The sequence below is a fragment of the Delphinus delphis genome, chromosome 7 (assembly GCF_949987515.2).
Source record: "Delphinus delphis chromosome 7, mDelDel1.2, whole genome shotgun sequence".
NCBI classification, from domain to species: domain Eukaryota; kingdom Metazoa; phylum Chordata; class Mammalia; order Artiodactyla; family Delphinidae; genus Delphinus; species Delphinus delphis.
Genome location: NC_082689.1, coordinates 54,709,347 through 54,724,748, shown reverse-complemented (window position 1 = coordinate 54,724,748; position 15,402 = coordinate 54,709,347). Strand labels below are relative to the sequence as shown.

The following is a 15,402-nucleotide window of genomic DNA, read 5'->3' as shown; positions in this document are numbered from 1 at the left end:
TTTCAGATTAAGAAAGTAAATCATTTCTTGTTCGTGAGAACAAGAGAGTCAGAAATTTTGTGGAGATAGCACTAAGCTCCCTTATTTCATCAGAATGAGACCGGGCAGTTATTACAAATACCCAGATACACCTGAGTGACCACAGGTAAAACATAAAGCCATCATGTGAGATGAAGTGCTGGGCCCTGGGTAGTATCTTAACAGCCAGCACAGGAACATGTTCATTAAGTTAATCCCACTTTCTCATAAATCTTACCTATCTGTGTTTAGAGGCATTATTTTTTTACTGTTCTCCCAAGTCATGTACTCTTTAAATACGTATATAAATCAGTCGTACTGCAATACCACAATCTGCAGTTACTTTTTCTATACATCATACACACACACATATACACATACACATATATATACATATATATGTAATATTTCCACCATTTAGTTAAAACTTGAAACAACATTTATGGAGACATTAACGCAGAGTAGAGTCTATGTATGTGTGTATGTGAATATGCACACACACACACACACACAGGTTATTCCAAGACTTTACCAGTTTTATTTGTTGAAAACACATATAGAGCATATATTATGGAAAAATATACATAGATATTTGCGGGGGGGGTTCACAATTAATCTTCTCACCTTGGGCCATCCTCAGGCACTTGTCTTATTAAAGCAACACTATAGAATCAGTTGGGATTACAAAAGTTTCCTTTGTAAAATATAAAGTGTAATACAAAAGTTCATTTTTCTAGAGCAAATGATTAGATATGGAGTGTATATTCTTGTCCTCTGCCTTATGTCGTTTAGATATCAGATGGAAAAACAAGTTCTGGGGGAAGTCGATGGAAATCCTGCCTGTGGGAACCCTGAACGCCATGCTTCCAAAGTAGGTTGCGCTCATCTTCCTTTTGGTCTCTTATCTGCTTTTTTAAATCATAAATGGGTATTTGAAACTCTAGAAGGTACCAAGGGGCCATTTTCCTGTATGGCCAATGTTTCTGTTAACTTCACCGAAGTTTTGAGACTGGGCCCCGACAAAAGCAAATGAGAACTTTAGCAAATGTGTCAAAGCTTCCTTTTTATCTCTTCACATCCTGCATTCATCAGTCAGCGCCTACCTGTCCCAGTCACCACATTAGTTTGCATTTTATATGAAAATAAAATGCAAACTAAAATGGCTCTTTTTAGCCATTTCTTTTTTATATAATCTATACTTTCACTTTTGAGTTCATCTTAGATCCAGGCACTATTTTTTTTTTTTAACATCTTTATTGGGGTATAATTGCTTTACAATGGTGTGTTAGTTTCTGCTTTATAACAAAGTGAATCAGTTATACATACACATATGTTCCCGTATCTCTTCCCTCTTGCGTCTCCCTCCCTCCCACCCTCCCTACCGTAGCACTATTTTTAATGTATAGTTAATTAAGGAAGTGATAGAATCCTTTTATGGTTGTTTTCTAGAGGATATAGCCTATACATCTTAAAATTAATTGAAGTTTTCATTGAGGCCAAAGGCTTGATTGTTTTTCTTTCTTTCTTCATTTGGTTGATTTTTGTTCTGTTTTGTTATTGTCTATTTGAATGACAGAATTTGCTGGTAGATTCAATATAGAGGACAGTGGGGAGAGGGAGGAATTCCCACGGCCACAAAATAAACTTTCAATATTTACAAACTCATGAGGAAGAGAGTTTTCCATAGTGCCTACATCATACCAATTCATAAATTTTTTAGAAACCCAGAAGCATTTCATTTTGAAACAGTGTTTTATTTGAACATATATGTAATGCGCAAATTTAAAGGTGAGTAGGAACTGTCATCGCCTTCCTTGGCAGAAACTCGGTAACTTTACTCTCCAGAATTTGTATTAGATTCATGCCATCTATGCTCATCAGTCTTTTCCCAAAGAATTATTCACATATTTGGCCTTAACTCACAGCATGAAACAATGTCCTCAGAGTAGCCTTTCTTGAATGTACACCCTACTCTCTCCTCCCTGGGACCCTACTGTGATGGCCCATTGCCTATAGAGTAAGTCCAGACTCACTGGTGGGTCATTGAGGGCTTTGTCTGCTCTGCCCTGTCCCACCTTTCCAGCCTTACCTCCCGTCACACCCACTCACCTGAAGCATGCCACACACAGGTCCCCGGATGCATTGTGCCCTTCTGGCCTCTGTGGCTTTGTCTCTGCCTTTCCCAGCCTGTAGTACCTTCCTCTCCACCCTCCAAGCTTAGACCAGACGCAGCCTCTTCTAGAAAATCTTCCTTGCCACTCGCCCCACGTTCCGGGCAGATCTAAGGACACTCCTCTGTGCTCTTATAAGCGTCCATCTATCCCTACCGTACTATTGGCTCCAGGAGAGCAGGAAACAGACCCTATTCAACTTGGTAGCTTTAGCACCTGGCCCATAGAAAGCACTGAAATGTTCCTTAAATGAATGAATCATGTCATAAATGGCCTTGACCACATAGAAACTTCCAAGAAAGAAATAAGAGAAAGATGAGGGGAAAGGAAGCTATGGCTAAAAAGTATTCTCATTGGTAGAAACAGTAATATTTATTTGTTCCCTTCACTGTTTTTAATCAGTGCTGTATTCTTCACTAGGTATGGAGATTGCTATGTGTGGAATAAGGTCACCACGTGCATACACAACATCCTGAGTGGGAGGAGATGGATAGAGCACTATGGAGAAGTAACCATTAGAAATACCAAAAGCAGTGTTTGCATTTGCAAACTCACATTTGTCAAGGTAAACAATCTTACAATAGCAAAGGACACAAAATGCTTCCTAGGGAAGAAATAAAACAATTACCTTAAGCCGCAGCAAGTGAGTTCGTTCTGTATCATTGATCCTTATGGACATTTTAGATAAAAAAGCAGGACCAGCTGGTGGAGTTGCTCCGGGCATGCAGACGTCTGACGGTGTAGAGGTCAACAAAGGCACCATCTTGAAAGAGAAAAAAAAAATTCTTGTTAAAGAATTTTCTTTTTAAGCAGCCAGTTCATTAAGTAAAATTCCAGAGAGTACTTCTTGCCTATAACAAGTCTCCTGGTTTATATTCCATTTATATTCCTGCTTGATTACAACATATTCAAGTGATCTTATTTTAGGGAACTAAATATATCGCACTTGTCATTTTCTGAAGATGCATAGAGATGATAGCTTCCAGTCCCTATAAGCTTATCCAACTCTGCCATTATTATATATAATCTTAAATAAGTTCAACAAAAAGCAGTACCTTTATTAACAAGAGAAGATGTTAGATATTTTTCTTTTTTCCTTTTTTTCTTAATAGACTGATTAAGTGGTTCAGAACTGAGGAGCCAGGATCACCATTTGCGCTGACTGGGTTGTGCGTGACAGTAACTGTGCGCACTTAGTTTTTTAGGCTAGGAGAAACTTAGATTTAGGCCTGCCCCTAATATTTGCAGAGCTCAGGGCAAGAGTACAGATGGCAGTCCCCATACCGTATGTGTAAATATTTAAAGTATGTAAATCAAGCCCACAAGCTGTCAAATAAAATATGTTCTATCCTTTCACGCTGACAAAAGTACCTTTTTTGACAAAACCTGCAAGTCCAGGTTGGACACTTGGGAACACCGAGCTGGAAACCTGGCAGCGCAGGAGAACCAGTCTGGCCCACGGCCTTCCCCACTTGCTTCCCACCCCCAGCTCTGCCCTGCGCTGCAAGGGGCCGCAAACACGTGTGTAGGCAGTCCAGTCCACACCCCCACAAACAGCCACCCTTGGCCACCCCTCAGGCCTAACGATAAATCCAAGGAAAGGCCTGTGCAGGCTGTGGAATAAGCTTAGAACCATTTGTGGGTTTTTTGGTTTTGGCTGTGTTCGGTCTTCGTTGCTGCATGCGGGCTTCCTCTAGTTGTGGCAAGAGGGGGCTACTCTTCGTTGCGGTGCATGGGCTACTCATTGCGGTGGCTTCTCTTGTTGCAGATCACAGGCTCTAGGCGCGTGGGCTTCAATAGTTGTGGCACGTGGGCTCAGTAGTTGTGGCTCACGGGCTCTAGAACGCTGGCTCAGTAGTTATGGCACACAGACTTAGTTGCTCCATGGCATGTGGGATCTTCCCGGACCAGGGCTCAAACCCATGTCCCCTGCATTGGCAGGTGGATTCTTAACCACTGCGCCACCAGGGAAGTCCCGCTTAGAGCCATTTGGACAAGGAATTCTAGGGTCTTGCGTACTTGGGGCCTGATCTAGAATAGGGGCCAAGGGATCCAGATGGGTAAATTCCTGCCGACTTCTGACCCCTTGGGGAGGAGCATGGCTGGAAGAGAGCTAGAACAAGGTGTTCCTGATTAAATTTAGTCATTTACAGCTACTATGAAAATGATTTTACAAACTATTTCTCCAGTGCTGCCAATTGAAAATCATTAAAATCCATGAGCCAAGGGTAGTTCAAGACAGGACAATGGGAGGAAGAAGTTGCTTAACCTGTAAATTAATATTCAGTTAAGATAGAAACTGAGCCTTCTCTGGGCTGTGGTCTCATGCTCTAACATGGAGTGGGGTCATCCCTTTCTTAAAAGTTAAGTCAGCTAACACTTAGATAGCCACCCTTCCATGCAAAACATTTTGAGATAGATGCCTGGAAATGGTTTGCGTGAGAAACTTCAAGGTTAAGAAAATTTTCCATGTGGAAGTTACAGGGATTGGTGTTATTAAAGAGATTGAGTGTTTTAACTGGAGTTTGGTTTCTCCAGGTGAATTATTGGAATTCTAATGTGAATGAAGTCCAGGGGGTTGTGATGGATCAGGAAGGGAAGGTGGTGCACCGGCTGTTTGGGAAGTGGCATGAAGGGCTGTACTGCGGTGTGGCCCCTTCCGCCAAGTGCATCTGGAGACCAGGTGAGACCGGCATGAGTGTCCTGCCTCAGGGGGGCGCCATGAGTGGCAGAAGGCAGGGAAGGTCAGATCATCCCATGCGGTACAGCTTATGTTTTCTTTTTCTTTTTTTTGCGGTATGCGGGCCTCTCACTGTTGTGGCCTCTCCTGTTGCAGAGCACAGGCTCTGGACGTGCAGGCTCAGCGGCCATGGCTCACGGGCCCAGCCGCTCCGCGGCATGTGGGATCTTCCTGGACCGGGGCACGAATCCGTGTCCCCTGCATCGTCAGGCAGACTCTCAACCACTGTGCCACCAGGGAAGCCCCTTATGTTTTCTTTTAATAGATTAAAAACATAGATGCTTAAGACAATAATATTTACATCTATACTCAATCCACAAGTTAAATAAATTCCAATATTTGATAGTAAGTAGTTGTAGAATTGAGACCAAATCTGACGTGTGGTCAGAGATTGGGCTTCATGTAAAATCTCTCTAAATGTAATAACTGCATTTCAAAAACTAGGTATACTTATTAAACCATTTGAATAATTGAAATATACAAACTCAAATCCCTACTCGTGTTATTTATTCTCTGTTTTAGTAAAACAAAGGAAAGCCTGCAAACATCCATAATCCACAAATTCAATAATTTAACCAGAATAAGTGATCTTTTTACTTGAGCATCAAAGAGCTGCAATATGCTGACATTTAATAAAAGACATCAAGAGAGTTCTGGTAATACACTAGCATATAATTGACTATCAAGTACAAATGGAACAAGGCTCCACATGACATTTATTTTCATTGGAATTTTGTCAGTTAATCCCTAACTTTAAAATTAGTTGTTGGTTTCCTCAATGAGTATTTAAATTCCCTGCTAGTAGAGTGGTTTGTTCATTCACTTGGCAATTATGTATTGAGCCTGACTGAGCATCAGGCTTTGTTCTAGGAGCTTGGAGCACATTAATGAGCAGAGCCTACAAAGATCCTGCTGTCGAATTTAGTTTGAAAGTGCCAGTAAACGTTAATTTAGATCTGAATCTTTTTCTTTTCTAAATGGAAGTAAATTGTAAGTGTTTTTTGGTGAAATCTTAATGCTTATAGTTAGTCACCCAAGCATTTAGTTACCCAGTTGGGTATTTGAGAGAAAAATTAACCAGTGAAGACTACTGTATGTACAAAGTTTTATTTTAAAAGCTGGATTTTATTAAATATATGAATCTATCAGTTCTGATAATCAACATAAAGTTTCCCATTTAGCAAAATAAAACCAATTTAGTTCACTTAAAAAATTTGTAGGGACTTCCCTGGAGGTCCAGTGGTTAAGACTCTACACTTTCAGTGCAGGGGGAGCAGGTTCGATCCCTGGTTGGGGAACTAAGATCCTGCATGGCACGCAGCACGGCCAAAAAAAAAAAAAAAACAACTTGATCCCAGGCCTTAAGAATTCCCACAGATGAAGATCCAAGGGACAAGAGCTCACAGTCAAAAATCGCAAAACACAAAAGGAACCCAGGCAGAGTAAGACTTACCACACTCTGAAAATAAGAGCACTTGATATTTCAAGAACTAAGAGACCTCTTTCAAAACTATGATTAAATATCAACATTTATAGAGAAAGAAAACAATATTTACCACGAACAGATCCTCACTAAATGAATTTCCAAAAGATGCACCTTTATCATCCCACATAAAAGCTCAGAGATACAAGAAGGAACAGTGAGCAACCATACTGTGTATATGTGGGTATATCTAAACAAACAATGACTGAAAAATTAACAGTAATATCTAACTCGTCAGGGAATAAGAATAGCACTTACATTAGAAAGTGGTGATCTTCAAGTTATTTGAGAGGAGGGTGAAGATACTGATTACCTACCCAGTGTCTTAAATTAAGTGTGCAAATAATCATTAATCCTTTAAAAAATTGCAATCTAATGTTTATGACTATAAATTTGATGTTAATGTAAGTATTAATTAAGCACCCGAGTTAAGTCAGCTTCTGCATGTTCTGTAAGCCTCTTTGCCTCTCACAGTGGTTCCTTGGCCTCATTCCAGGTTCCATGCCTACCAACTATGAGCTCTACTATGGCTTCACAAGGTTCGCTATTGAGCTTAATGAGTTAGATCCTGTACTAAAAGATCTCCTTCCACCAACAGATGCCCGATTCCGGCCGGATCAGAGGTGAGCAGCGCAGTGGTATTTAAAATGAACACTAGGTCATGGCATGGTGCTTACAGAAGTCATCAAGACTTTCGCCACCATCATTTATTTATTCATTGAATCATTCATTCCCTTATTCACTCAGTAATAGCTGAGTCTTCTACCTAGGTAAAGAGCATTCAGAGGATGATCATAATAGAAGATTAGCTCAACAAAAGTTCCCCGCAGAAGGTAACACAGACGTTTTTTAACAAAAAGTGCCCCCCCCACCAATTTACCAAAGGTCTGCAAATTATTGAACTCTTCACACAATCACTCCTCACCTCAGTGTTTGTATTTCTATAGTTCTATTAGTCTATAACATGGACTATCTTTTTTTAAAAATTTTTTATTGAAGTAACATTGGTGTTACATTATATAATTGTAACATTACATATATAGTAACATTATATAATTTTCACGTATGCAACATTATTTCTACTCCTGTATACCTGTGTATACCAAAAATTTTGTTTCTCTCCATCACCATACAGTTGATCCCCTTTAACCATTTCAGTGAAGAATAAGAGGATAAGATACAGGGGTACCTAGAAATACTTTGAGTCAAAGTGTGGAGTTTTCCCAACATGTTTTTGATCCCCTGGGGTGTGAGATATACTCAAAATACAGTACCTTTAATACCTTCTGATTCTTTTTTTTTAAATTATTCTTACATTGTTCTGTACTCATGTCCATTCCTACAGAATTAGTTTTACTTCTTACAAGAATTCTACATGTCATACAAATTGTATCCAAGATCATTTTCTGTTCCCAGTGTCTTTGTGGCTTTATCTGTCTTCCACCAAAATGTTCCCAGTATTGAATGTTCTACTATTTAGTTCCCTCATATTCCCCCCTCTTTCTCTAGAACATGCAGTCTCACTATTTGACATTCAAACTTATCAGTAAGCTTCCTGTACAGTGTGTATCATACTGTATACCTGTTCTTTGCTCTCATTTTAGAATTTAAATATTTGCAAATCACCATTGGGTCTGCTTTTTTCTTCTCAATTCTATTTTGGTATTCCCTTTCTGAATTTCATTTACTGTTCATTTCCTTTCTGTGGCCTTTTGTAATTTCCCCCAACTGTTACCTTATCCTTTTTCATCAGTTTTGCTCTCTCCAATAAAACAGGAAAACTCCTTCCCTCTCAATCTGTTCTAAAAGTAGCTGAAGAACACTCAGGTATTGTCCTCCATGTTGTGGCCTTTAACAAGTGCTTTGTGATAACATGGAAAAGGAGCACAGCCGGGGACTTCACGATGTCCTAACCCCAGACTCTCTAGTCAACCTGAAAATCTCAAGTTGTGGAACCCTAGACAGCACAGAAAAGTCTTCAAAGCCAACCACTTACTTTTCACTCCTCCCATTTTATTGCTGAATTCAGTTCACATACACAGAAAGTATGTTAGCTGGTGGCAGACAGAGAGAGTGTGGCCTGGGGAAGGGGCAAAGGGACATAATCAGAGCATTACTGTTCACTGTGTTATGTTCACAGCAACCAGAATTTAAGTTTATGCAAATGAGATTATTTTGTTCTCAGAGAAGAAGGTAACGTGTTAAAAGATAAACTGCTTTCTCCTTAGATTTTTGGAAGAAGGAAATTTAGAAGCTGCAGCAGCAGAGAAGCAAAGAGTAGAGGAACTCCAGAGATCTCGAAGACGATACATGGAAGAAAACAACCTTGAACATATACCAAAATTTTTTAAGTAAGTCAGTTTTCATGTTTTGCAAATGGTTGCCACAAGCAATGAAAAACCCTAGGTAAAAAGAAAATGAGGGATAGTTTTATGTCCAGGAAACTTCAAGGTGGAAAATTAAACTGATTTTCATCACTGGTTTTGCCAGTGAAAATACTGAATCAGATTTTGGTCTTGTGAAAAGTTTGTAGGGCTTCCCTGGTGACGCAGTGGTTGAGAGTCCGCCTGCAGATGCAGGGGACATGGGTTTGTGCCCTGGTCCAGGAAGATCCCACATGCCGCGGAGCAGCTAGGCCCGTGAGCCTGTGCGTCCGGAGCCTGTGCTTAGCCACGGGAGAGGCCACACAGTGAGAGGCCCGCGTACTGCAGAAAAAAAAAAAAAGTTTGTAACCATAAAAATAAATTTTCCTCGACATCTCTTTTCCTTTCATGGACAACAATAGAGAGTGAGGGTCTTGCCCAGAGGTTCTTTGTCCTCCAACTACCCCCTTTTGAATGGTAGAAACTTGTTCCCACTCCCTCACCCAGAGATAAGGTGGGACCCCACTGCCCACAAGGTCATCCTGGCTTCCTTAGTATTTAATTTTATTTCTATCACATGGAGCTTATATCCGTTCAGATTTGATCCTTCTGTGGTGTGATCGTGGGTGATTATTACAGGATTATTTGCAGGATACATCACACAGACTAAGCTGTAGTTTCCAGATCCATCTGTTGCCCTTCAGAGCCAGAACAGATCAGCTCAGAATAACCTCATACCCTTTCTAGTTGCCATCTCCTGGCTGCGCTGGAGCAGAAATGCAGTCTTGCCCTTTAGATGTTGAAAGTGCCCTCGCGTGGACCCTGTGGAGGCTCTTACAGCTAATGAGGTTGCATACTTTCCCCACAAGTGAAGCAGAGAAAATTCTTGTGGGTCTGGGGTCTGAAGTTCTAGTTACAAGGTTTGTACATGCTTTGTCTGGGCCACTTCACTTTTTTTTTTTTTTTTTGGCCATGCTGCACAGCATGTAGGATCTTTGTTTCCCCAACCAGAGATTGAACCTGCACCCTCTGCATTGGAAACATGGAGTCTTAATCACTGGACCACCAGGGAAGTCCCTGTTTGGGCCACTTCACTTTCTAGTCCTGCCTTGAGGTGATTTATTCCCACTCTTAGCCCCTCTCCTCATGACCCTACCCACTTCCATTTCAAACATTTCACAACAAAAGTGGGTTTATTTCTAGTCAAAATAGTCAGATCATCAATCAGCAGATAGGATGCTCACTGGCTTACCAAGTACTGCTTATATGTACACGTCTTATCTACAGGAGAGGGTCCAATTATCAGGTCACCTGAATGAGATTTGTGTCTAATGTTGATTTTTATACTTTCACAGAAAAGTGATTGATGCCAATCAAAGAGAAGCCTGGGTTTCTAACGACACCTACTGGGAGCTGCGAAAGGACCCTGGGTTTAGCAAAGTAGACAGCCCTGTTCTTTGGTAAACTGGGAATATAGAGCTAGCCAACATAACACGCTCTGAATGAATGAATAACTATGCACAATTATGTTTCTTAGAGCTCCGCGTGGTTTCTGGGTCGACTGAAAACTGACCATTTGCTTTTCTATTCATCTTTATAATAGACTTTCAGAAGTGCATTAGACAAGGCCCCTAACCACTTTCAGATCCTTTCTGTTTTGCTGCAACCATATTCCTTAAAAAACATCCACACCCTCCTCGAAAAGCATAAAAGGAGCAGAATATAAAATCTGAGGTCTGAAGAGTCTATAAAGAAAAACAAACTGTAACTGGTGCTTAAAGCTGATCCAGAGAGTTTAAAGCAACATGACATATGAACCACGCATTCGGTCCTTTTCTGGAAGCGCCATCCCCTCATTGCAGGAGCTCCTGGGCCACAACAGTCAGCTCAGATGTCGAGTGTGTCTGTTTGATGTGGTGTACTTGTGCTGGCCTTGTCAAAAAAGACGATGCTTTTTTGACATCGTGATGCTTCTCAGAACCCGTTCCATCTGTACGCCATTGTTCATGCCTTAAGAAATGCAAAGATGTACAATAAGTCATTTTTTAAATGTGTGCTCCTAGGTTTATGTGAAGGACAGATGTTTTGAATCATGGCATGATTCACTTTCTGGGATCAGAAGAATTATGAGACTAACTCAAATGGATTGAAAAAAGTAAACAACATGTGCTTTACTTTGATATATTGGTTACTGTATCATATGTCTGAAGGGCAAGAAGGAAAAGGTGTGCTAAGTAGATCTCTGTATTCAGTTGCTCGTCAGTTTCCTGTCCTGCGTACAGTTAATAAACCATCCCTCTTCCACCTAACCTCCCAGTGTGCCCTATTATTTGGCAATGTCCGTATTTGATTTGAACACTCGGCATCAGTGTTAAAACTTTGGAAGGAAATAACAAAAAGCATATGGAATTTGTCTGTGGGCTTAGGAGTACTGTAAACATAACTAATTTTGAGTGAAACACAGTGTAACCCACATGTGTCCTGTGCCCAACCCATCGGCACTGTTGGAACTCCACTGGGAACAGACGTGAGACCACTAGAAGCTTATTTGCAATGTTTAAATGAGTTGTATGCAAATTCATATTTCATATTCTCATCAAGTGTTTCTGTATGATACATGACCACATATTAAACATTTACCTTGCTATTGGCAGAGATATAAAACTTAAGCTAAGGAATTTATCCATCCCAACAAAAATGGGGGGAGGTGAGGGACAGAAATGTGTTTTGAGTACTTCAGGATTTGTTTTTTCCTCCACTAATATATAGAGGCTTTTGTAGTAACTTGCATTAGTATTCCTGAGTTTCTGCACATAGATAACTATTTAAATGCCTATATATTTTTTTAAAAATCTCTTTAGAGATTTTCCTAGAGAATTATAAAATCATGTATATTTTATTCTGTTACGTTTTTATTCTTAGACTCTTACCATCAGATTTTACGTGTTATTTTAATCTCTGATAACAAGGTTACTAACATCTTACATTTTGTTATGAGGTGTTGATTTTAGTGTTGTTTCTCCCACTCAAAGCATTCCTAGTAATGGCTATTCCACTATCAAACCAAGACTGCTGAGAGCATAAGGGAAAACTCTGAAGTCTCCACTAGGTGGAGCAAGTTTTAGTTATCCTGAAACTCATTCCTCCTTTTATCTTAGTCCATACGTTATATGTACAGCATGCACTGGTTTAGAATGAAATTTCATTGTCAAGCAAACTCCCTAATCCATCACTAGCTCTGAGCACGTAAGCAACACCCTCCCTCGGTGTCTCAATGTCTTTAATTCCTATTTTAAGTCTTGGGTGCCTTCTCCCATAGTAGTAAAATTTCCCTTATTATCAATTCTTTTTCTGCTCATTCATCTTGACGTTCTTTTATCTGCATCCTGAGATATATGCCTTTAATTTTAATTAGAATTTAATTAGAATTTTTTTGACTTCCTCAGAGAGGTATGTTCTCCCATGATTGGTAAAACTTTAGATACTATTTACAGTGCTTCTTGTCTGTATTTACTAGCACTTCCCTGAAGAGTCTCCATATTTTAGCCTAAAGGTAAGGAAAGAATTCTGCAAACAAAGGTACTACAAATAGGAAGATACCACAAGTAGGAAGGTGAGGCACCAGGTGACCAACGATAGTATCAATCAGGCAGCTGGAAGAGGACCCAGGAGGGAAGCAACTACTGTACCTCACAGTGAGTTTTAATTAAGAAAGAGAATAACTAGTAGAATGGACCTTTACTACCTAATAAGTTAAACAGACAAATCAGGTAGGTGAATGTTGGTCAGAGCTAACCTGAAACTCTGACTAGGATTTCAAGATGAGAATGAGAAGAATGTCAAATTAATTAAAATCACCACATTCTTTATAATGTCCCAGATTTATAATTTATTTTGAGGTTCTGATATCCCCATTAGAATTCGAGTTCAAGTGAGCAATTAAGTTTTAGGTAACGCTCCTATAATACCTGATTCACAAGTCTCCCCATCAAACATTCATACCAATGTAATGGCCCCATCCCCTATTTCTTTCTCACTTTTTATTTATTTGATGATTACAGAATTGTGACACTTACTCTGTTCGGAATTTTCATCTGCATAATTTGGGGGCTTTTGAGACTAGTTTAAACAGCAAAAGGATAGAACAGATATTAGGTCATTCTTGATAAAACATGACTTATTTCTTAGAGTTTTATATAAACCTTTTTATTTCAGGGGCACTTTTTTTTCCCCTAAAGCAATCTAGGATAGAAGTGGTCTTAATATATCTTTATACCTCCCCTGTGATTTACTGTAAGCTCCTTCATGTTTTTGAGCTGGTCATTAAGGAAAGCAGTAAGTGATGATGGTCCTATGGATGTGGCTAGGCAGAACAGATTGATGGCACACACCAGCATGCATAGAGGCCGACCTGAAACTAATTATTTTGCTACCCAGGGTGCAAATTTACTCTCAGATTTTACTGTTATTTTATTGGGTTGTTTAATTAAGTCATTATTTTTCATGGGTTACTTGAAATTCCAGGCAGTCGTAAAAATAAACCTCATTTGAGATACCTTTTAATATTGCACATCAATTATATGTGACATAAAAACTACCAAATGTATTTTGGTAAGAGAAACCAAGGAGTTTTTCATACAAGGGATGCCACGTTGTGGATTTTCTAAACCTTTTGCTGCTCTTCCTCATTCTGGCCCCAGGACTTTTAGCGATTCCACTAATCAATCATTACGTTGGGTCCTGCCCCCAAGGAGCACTGGAGGGCGGAGTTAAAGAGGAAACTGAGCCGACTGTTTTGCTTAGTTCTGATTACACCCTTGGCTGGAGAAGGGTTTATAATCATAATCGAATGTACATTTTGTTAGTACCTTGTGGATTATCCATTTTGTCTAATCTTGTTCTCTGTCATCCAGATAATGAAGTGTGGGAGCAGAGCTCCTCACACACCAGGGGTTGTAATAAATGTTTGCACTTGACTGAGTTGGTATATTATGACTGTGGCAAAGTAAATAAAGTTTGTGTACAAAATATTTATTTCTATGGGAACCATTATGTTCAGGTTATATGAAATGTATCTAATTAAACAATTATGAATCTATTTTGTGCTCTAGAAATATTCTTTTGGAGGAGAGATGGAAAAAATGTCATTGGAGCTAGGATTAAAATGTGTGGATTTTTTTTTCTTTTTTTTTCCAAAAAGCTTCCCAGTCATTTAGAAATAGTGCTTATCATACTAGGATTAGATTCTCTAAGTTTTAATTGAATTTCTTTTGTGAAATTGATACATCTAAAATATATATCACATGAATCATGCTGTTAAACCTGACTTTAATACATAATTTTAAGACTGAATTGTGACTGTGTTAAACCTTTGCTGAAGCCTTCGCTATTAGAGAAAATGGCAAATTGTTTAAGAAAGGACTAGCTTTAATTTTTCCAAAATGTATCTAAAGAAGAATGAATTTTTCAGAAATTGCTGTGCTGAGTCAGCATTCCCAACATCTTAAGCAAATGAGCCCCACGATTAAGGCAGCTTACAGGTGGCAGTATGCTGCTACCCAGGGTGCAAATTTACCCTCAGATTTTGCTGGTTTTTAATTGGCTTTTTAAAAAATTAAGTCATTATTTCTCATGGGTTACTTAAAATACCCCATAATTTCCAGCTTACATGCCTGTCAGTCATATGCATACTTCTGTTTTCCAAAACAACTATCTTGATTCATTTTCTCTTTCCCTCTGATCCTGAAATGGTGAGGGGCAGGGATACATGTGTCTGTTCTTTTGCACTATGTCACTGAGTGTTTATAAAATATGCAACATTTATGCACAGTTGCAGGGTAGTATATCAATATTAGAACCACTGCATTTAGCTCCGTGGAACACTATTAAATGTTCATGGATTAAAAATTACCCCATAATTATGTATTATTAGTTTCCTCGGTATCTCCAGATTGGTAGGAAAAAACATAAAAAAGGAATGCTTCTATTTTCTGCAAAAAAATTGTTTTTTATCATTTCTTCCTTCTAAATATAAATTAGGACAATTTTGGAAAGAGGACTATCAAGTTTTCATAAAGCAAAGTATAATCCTATTTGAGTTCTACCTGTTTCTCTTACTTTTAATTAATGGGGTAAGCACAACTTAACACTGTTAAAGACAGAATAGGGCTTCCCTGGTGGCGCAGTGGTTGAGAGTCCGCCTGCCGATGCGGGGGACACGGGTTCGTGCCCCCGTCCGGGAGGATCCCACATGCCGTGGAGCGGCTGGGCCCGTGAGCCATGGCCGCTGAGCCTGCACGTCTGGAGCCTGTGTGCCACAATGGGAGAGGCCACAACAGTGAGAGGCCCGCATACCACAAAAAAAAAAAAAAAAAAAAGCATTTAAAGACAGAATAATGCTAAAACTATCACTTCTTTTATCCTAGGTAGCAACTCCCCACCCCCTTTAATTATCTTCATTCAGTTATTTCTTTAGGAAATAATGTGGCTGCTAGAAACTTTTTTTTTCAGTCATTTCAAGCTTATTTTAAAAGTTTTATTGAGGTGTCACTGACATACAATAAACTTTACATATCTGAACTGTACAATGTGATACATTTTGACATATGCATATACTCTTGACACCAG

At 39.4% G+C, this 15,402-nt stretch overlaps 1 protein-coding gene across 3 annotated transcripts in view; it reads left to right on the top strand.

Moving 5' to 3' along the window:
* OSBPL6 (oxysterol binding protein like 6) overlaps positions 1-14,282 on the top strand; it is a 212,496-nt gene extending 198,214 nt beyond the window's left edge. For all 3 annotated transcript variants that reach the window (XM_060016526.1, XM_060016524.1, XM_060016523.1), the window contains 6 exons: positions 811-889; positions 2,610-2,754; positions 4,728-4,872; positions 6,909-7,035; positions 8,641-8,763; positions 10,131-14,282. In XM_060016526.1, coding sequence (XP_059872509.1) covers positions 811-889; positions 2,610-2,754; positions 4,728-4,872; positions 6,909-7,035; positions 8,641-8,763; positions 10,131-10,239 — 728 coding nt within the window. In that variant the 3' untranslated portion in view covers positions 10,240-14,282. The remainder of the gene's footprint in view (positions 1-810; positions 890-2,609; positions 2,755-4,727; positions 4,873-6,908; positions 7,036-8,640; positions 8,764-10,130) is intronic.
* The last annotated feature ends 1,120 nt before the right edge of the window (positions 14,283-15,402 follow it).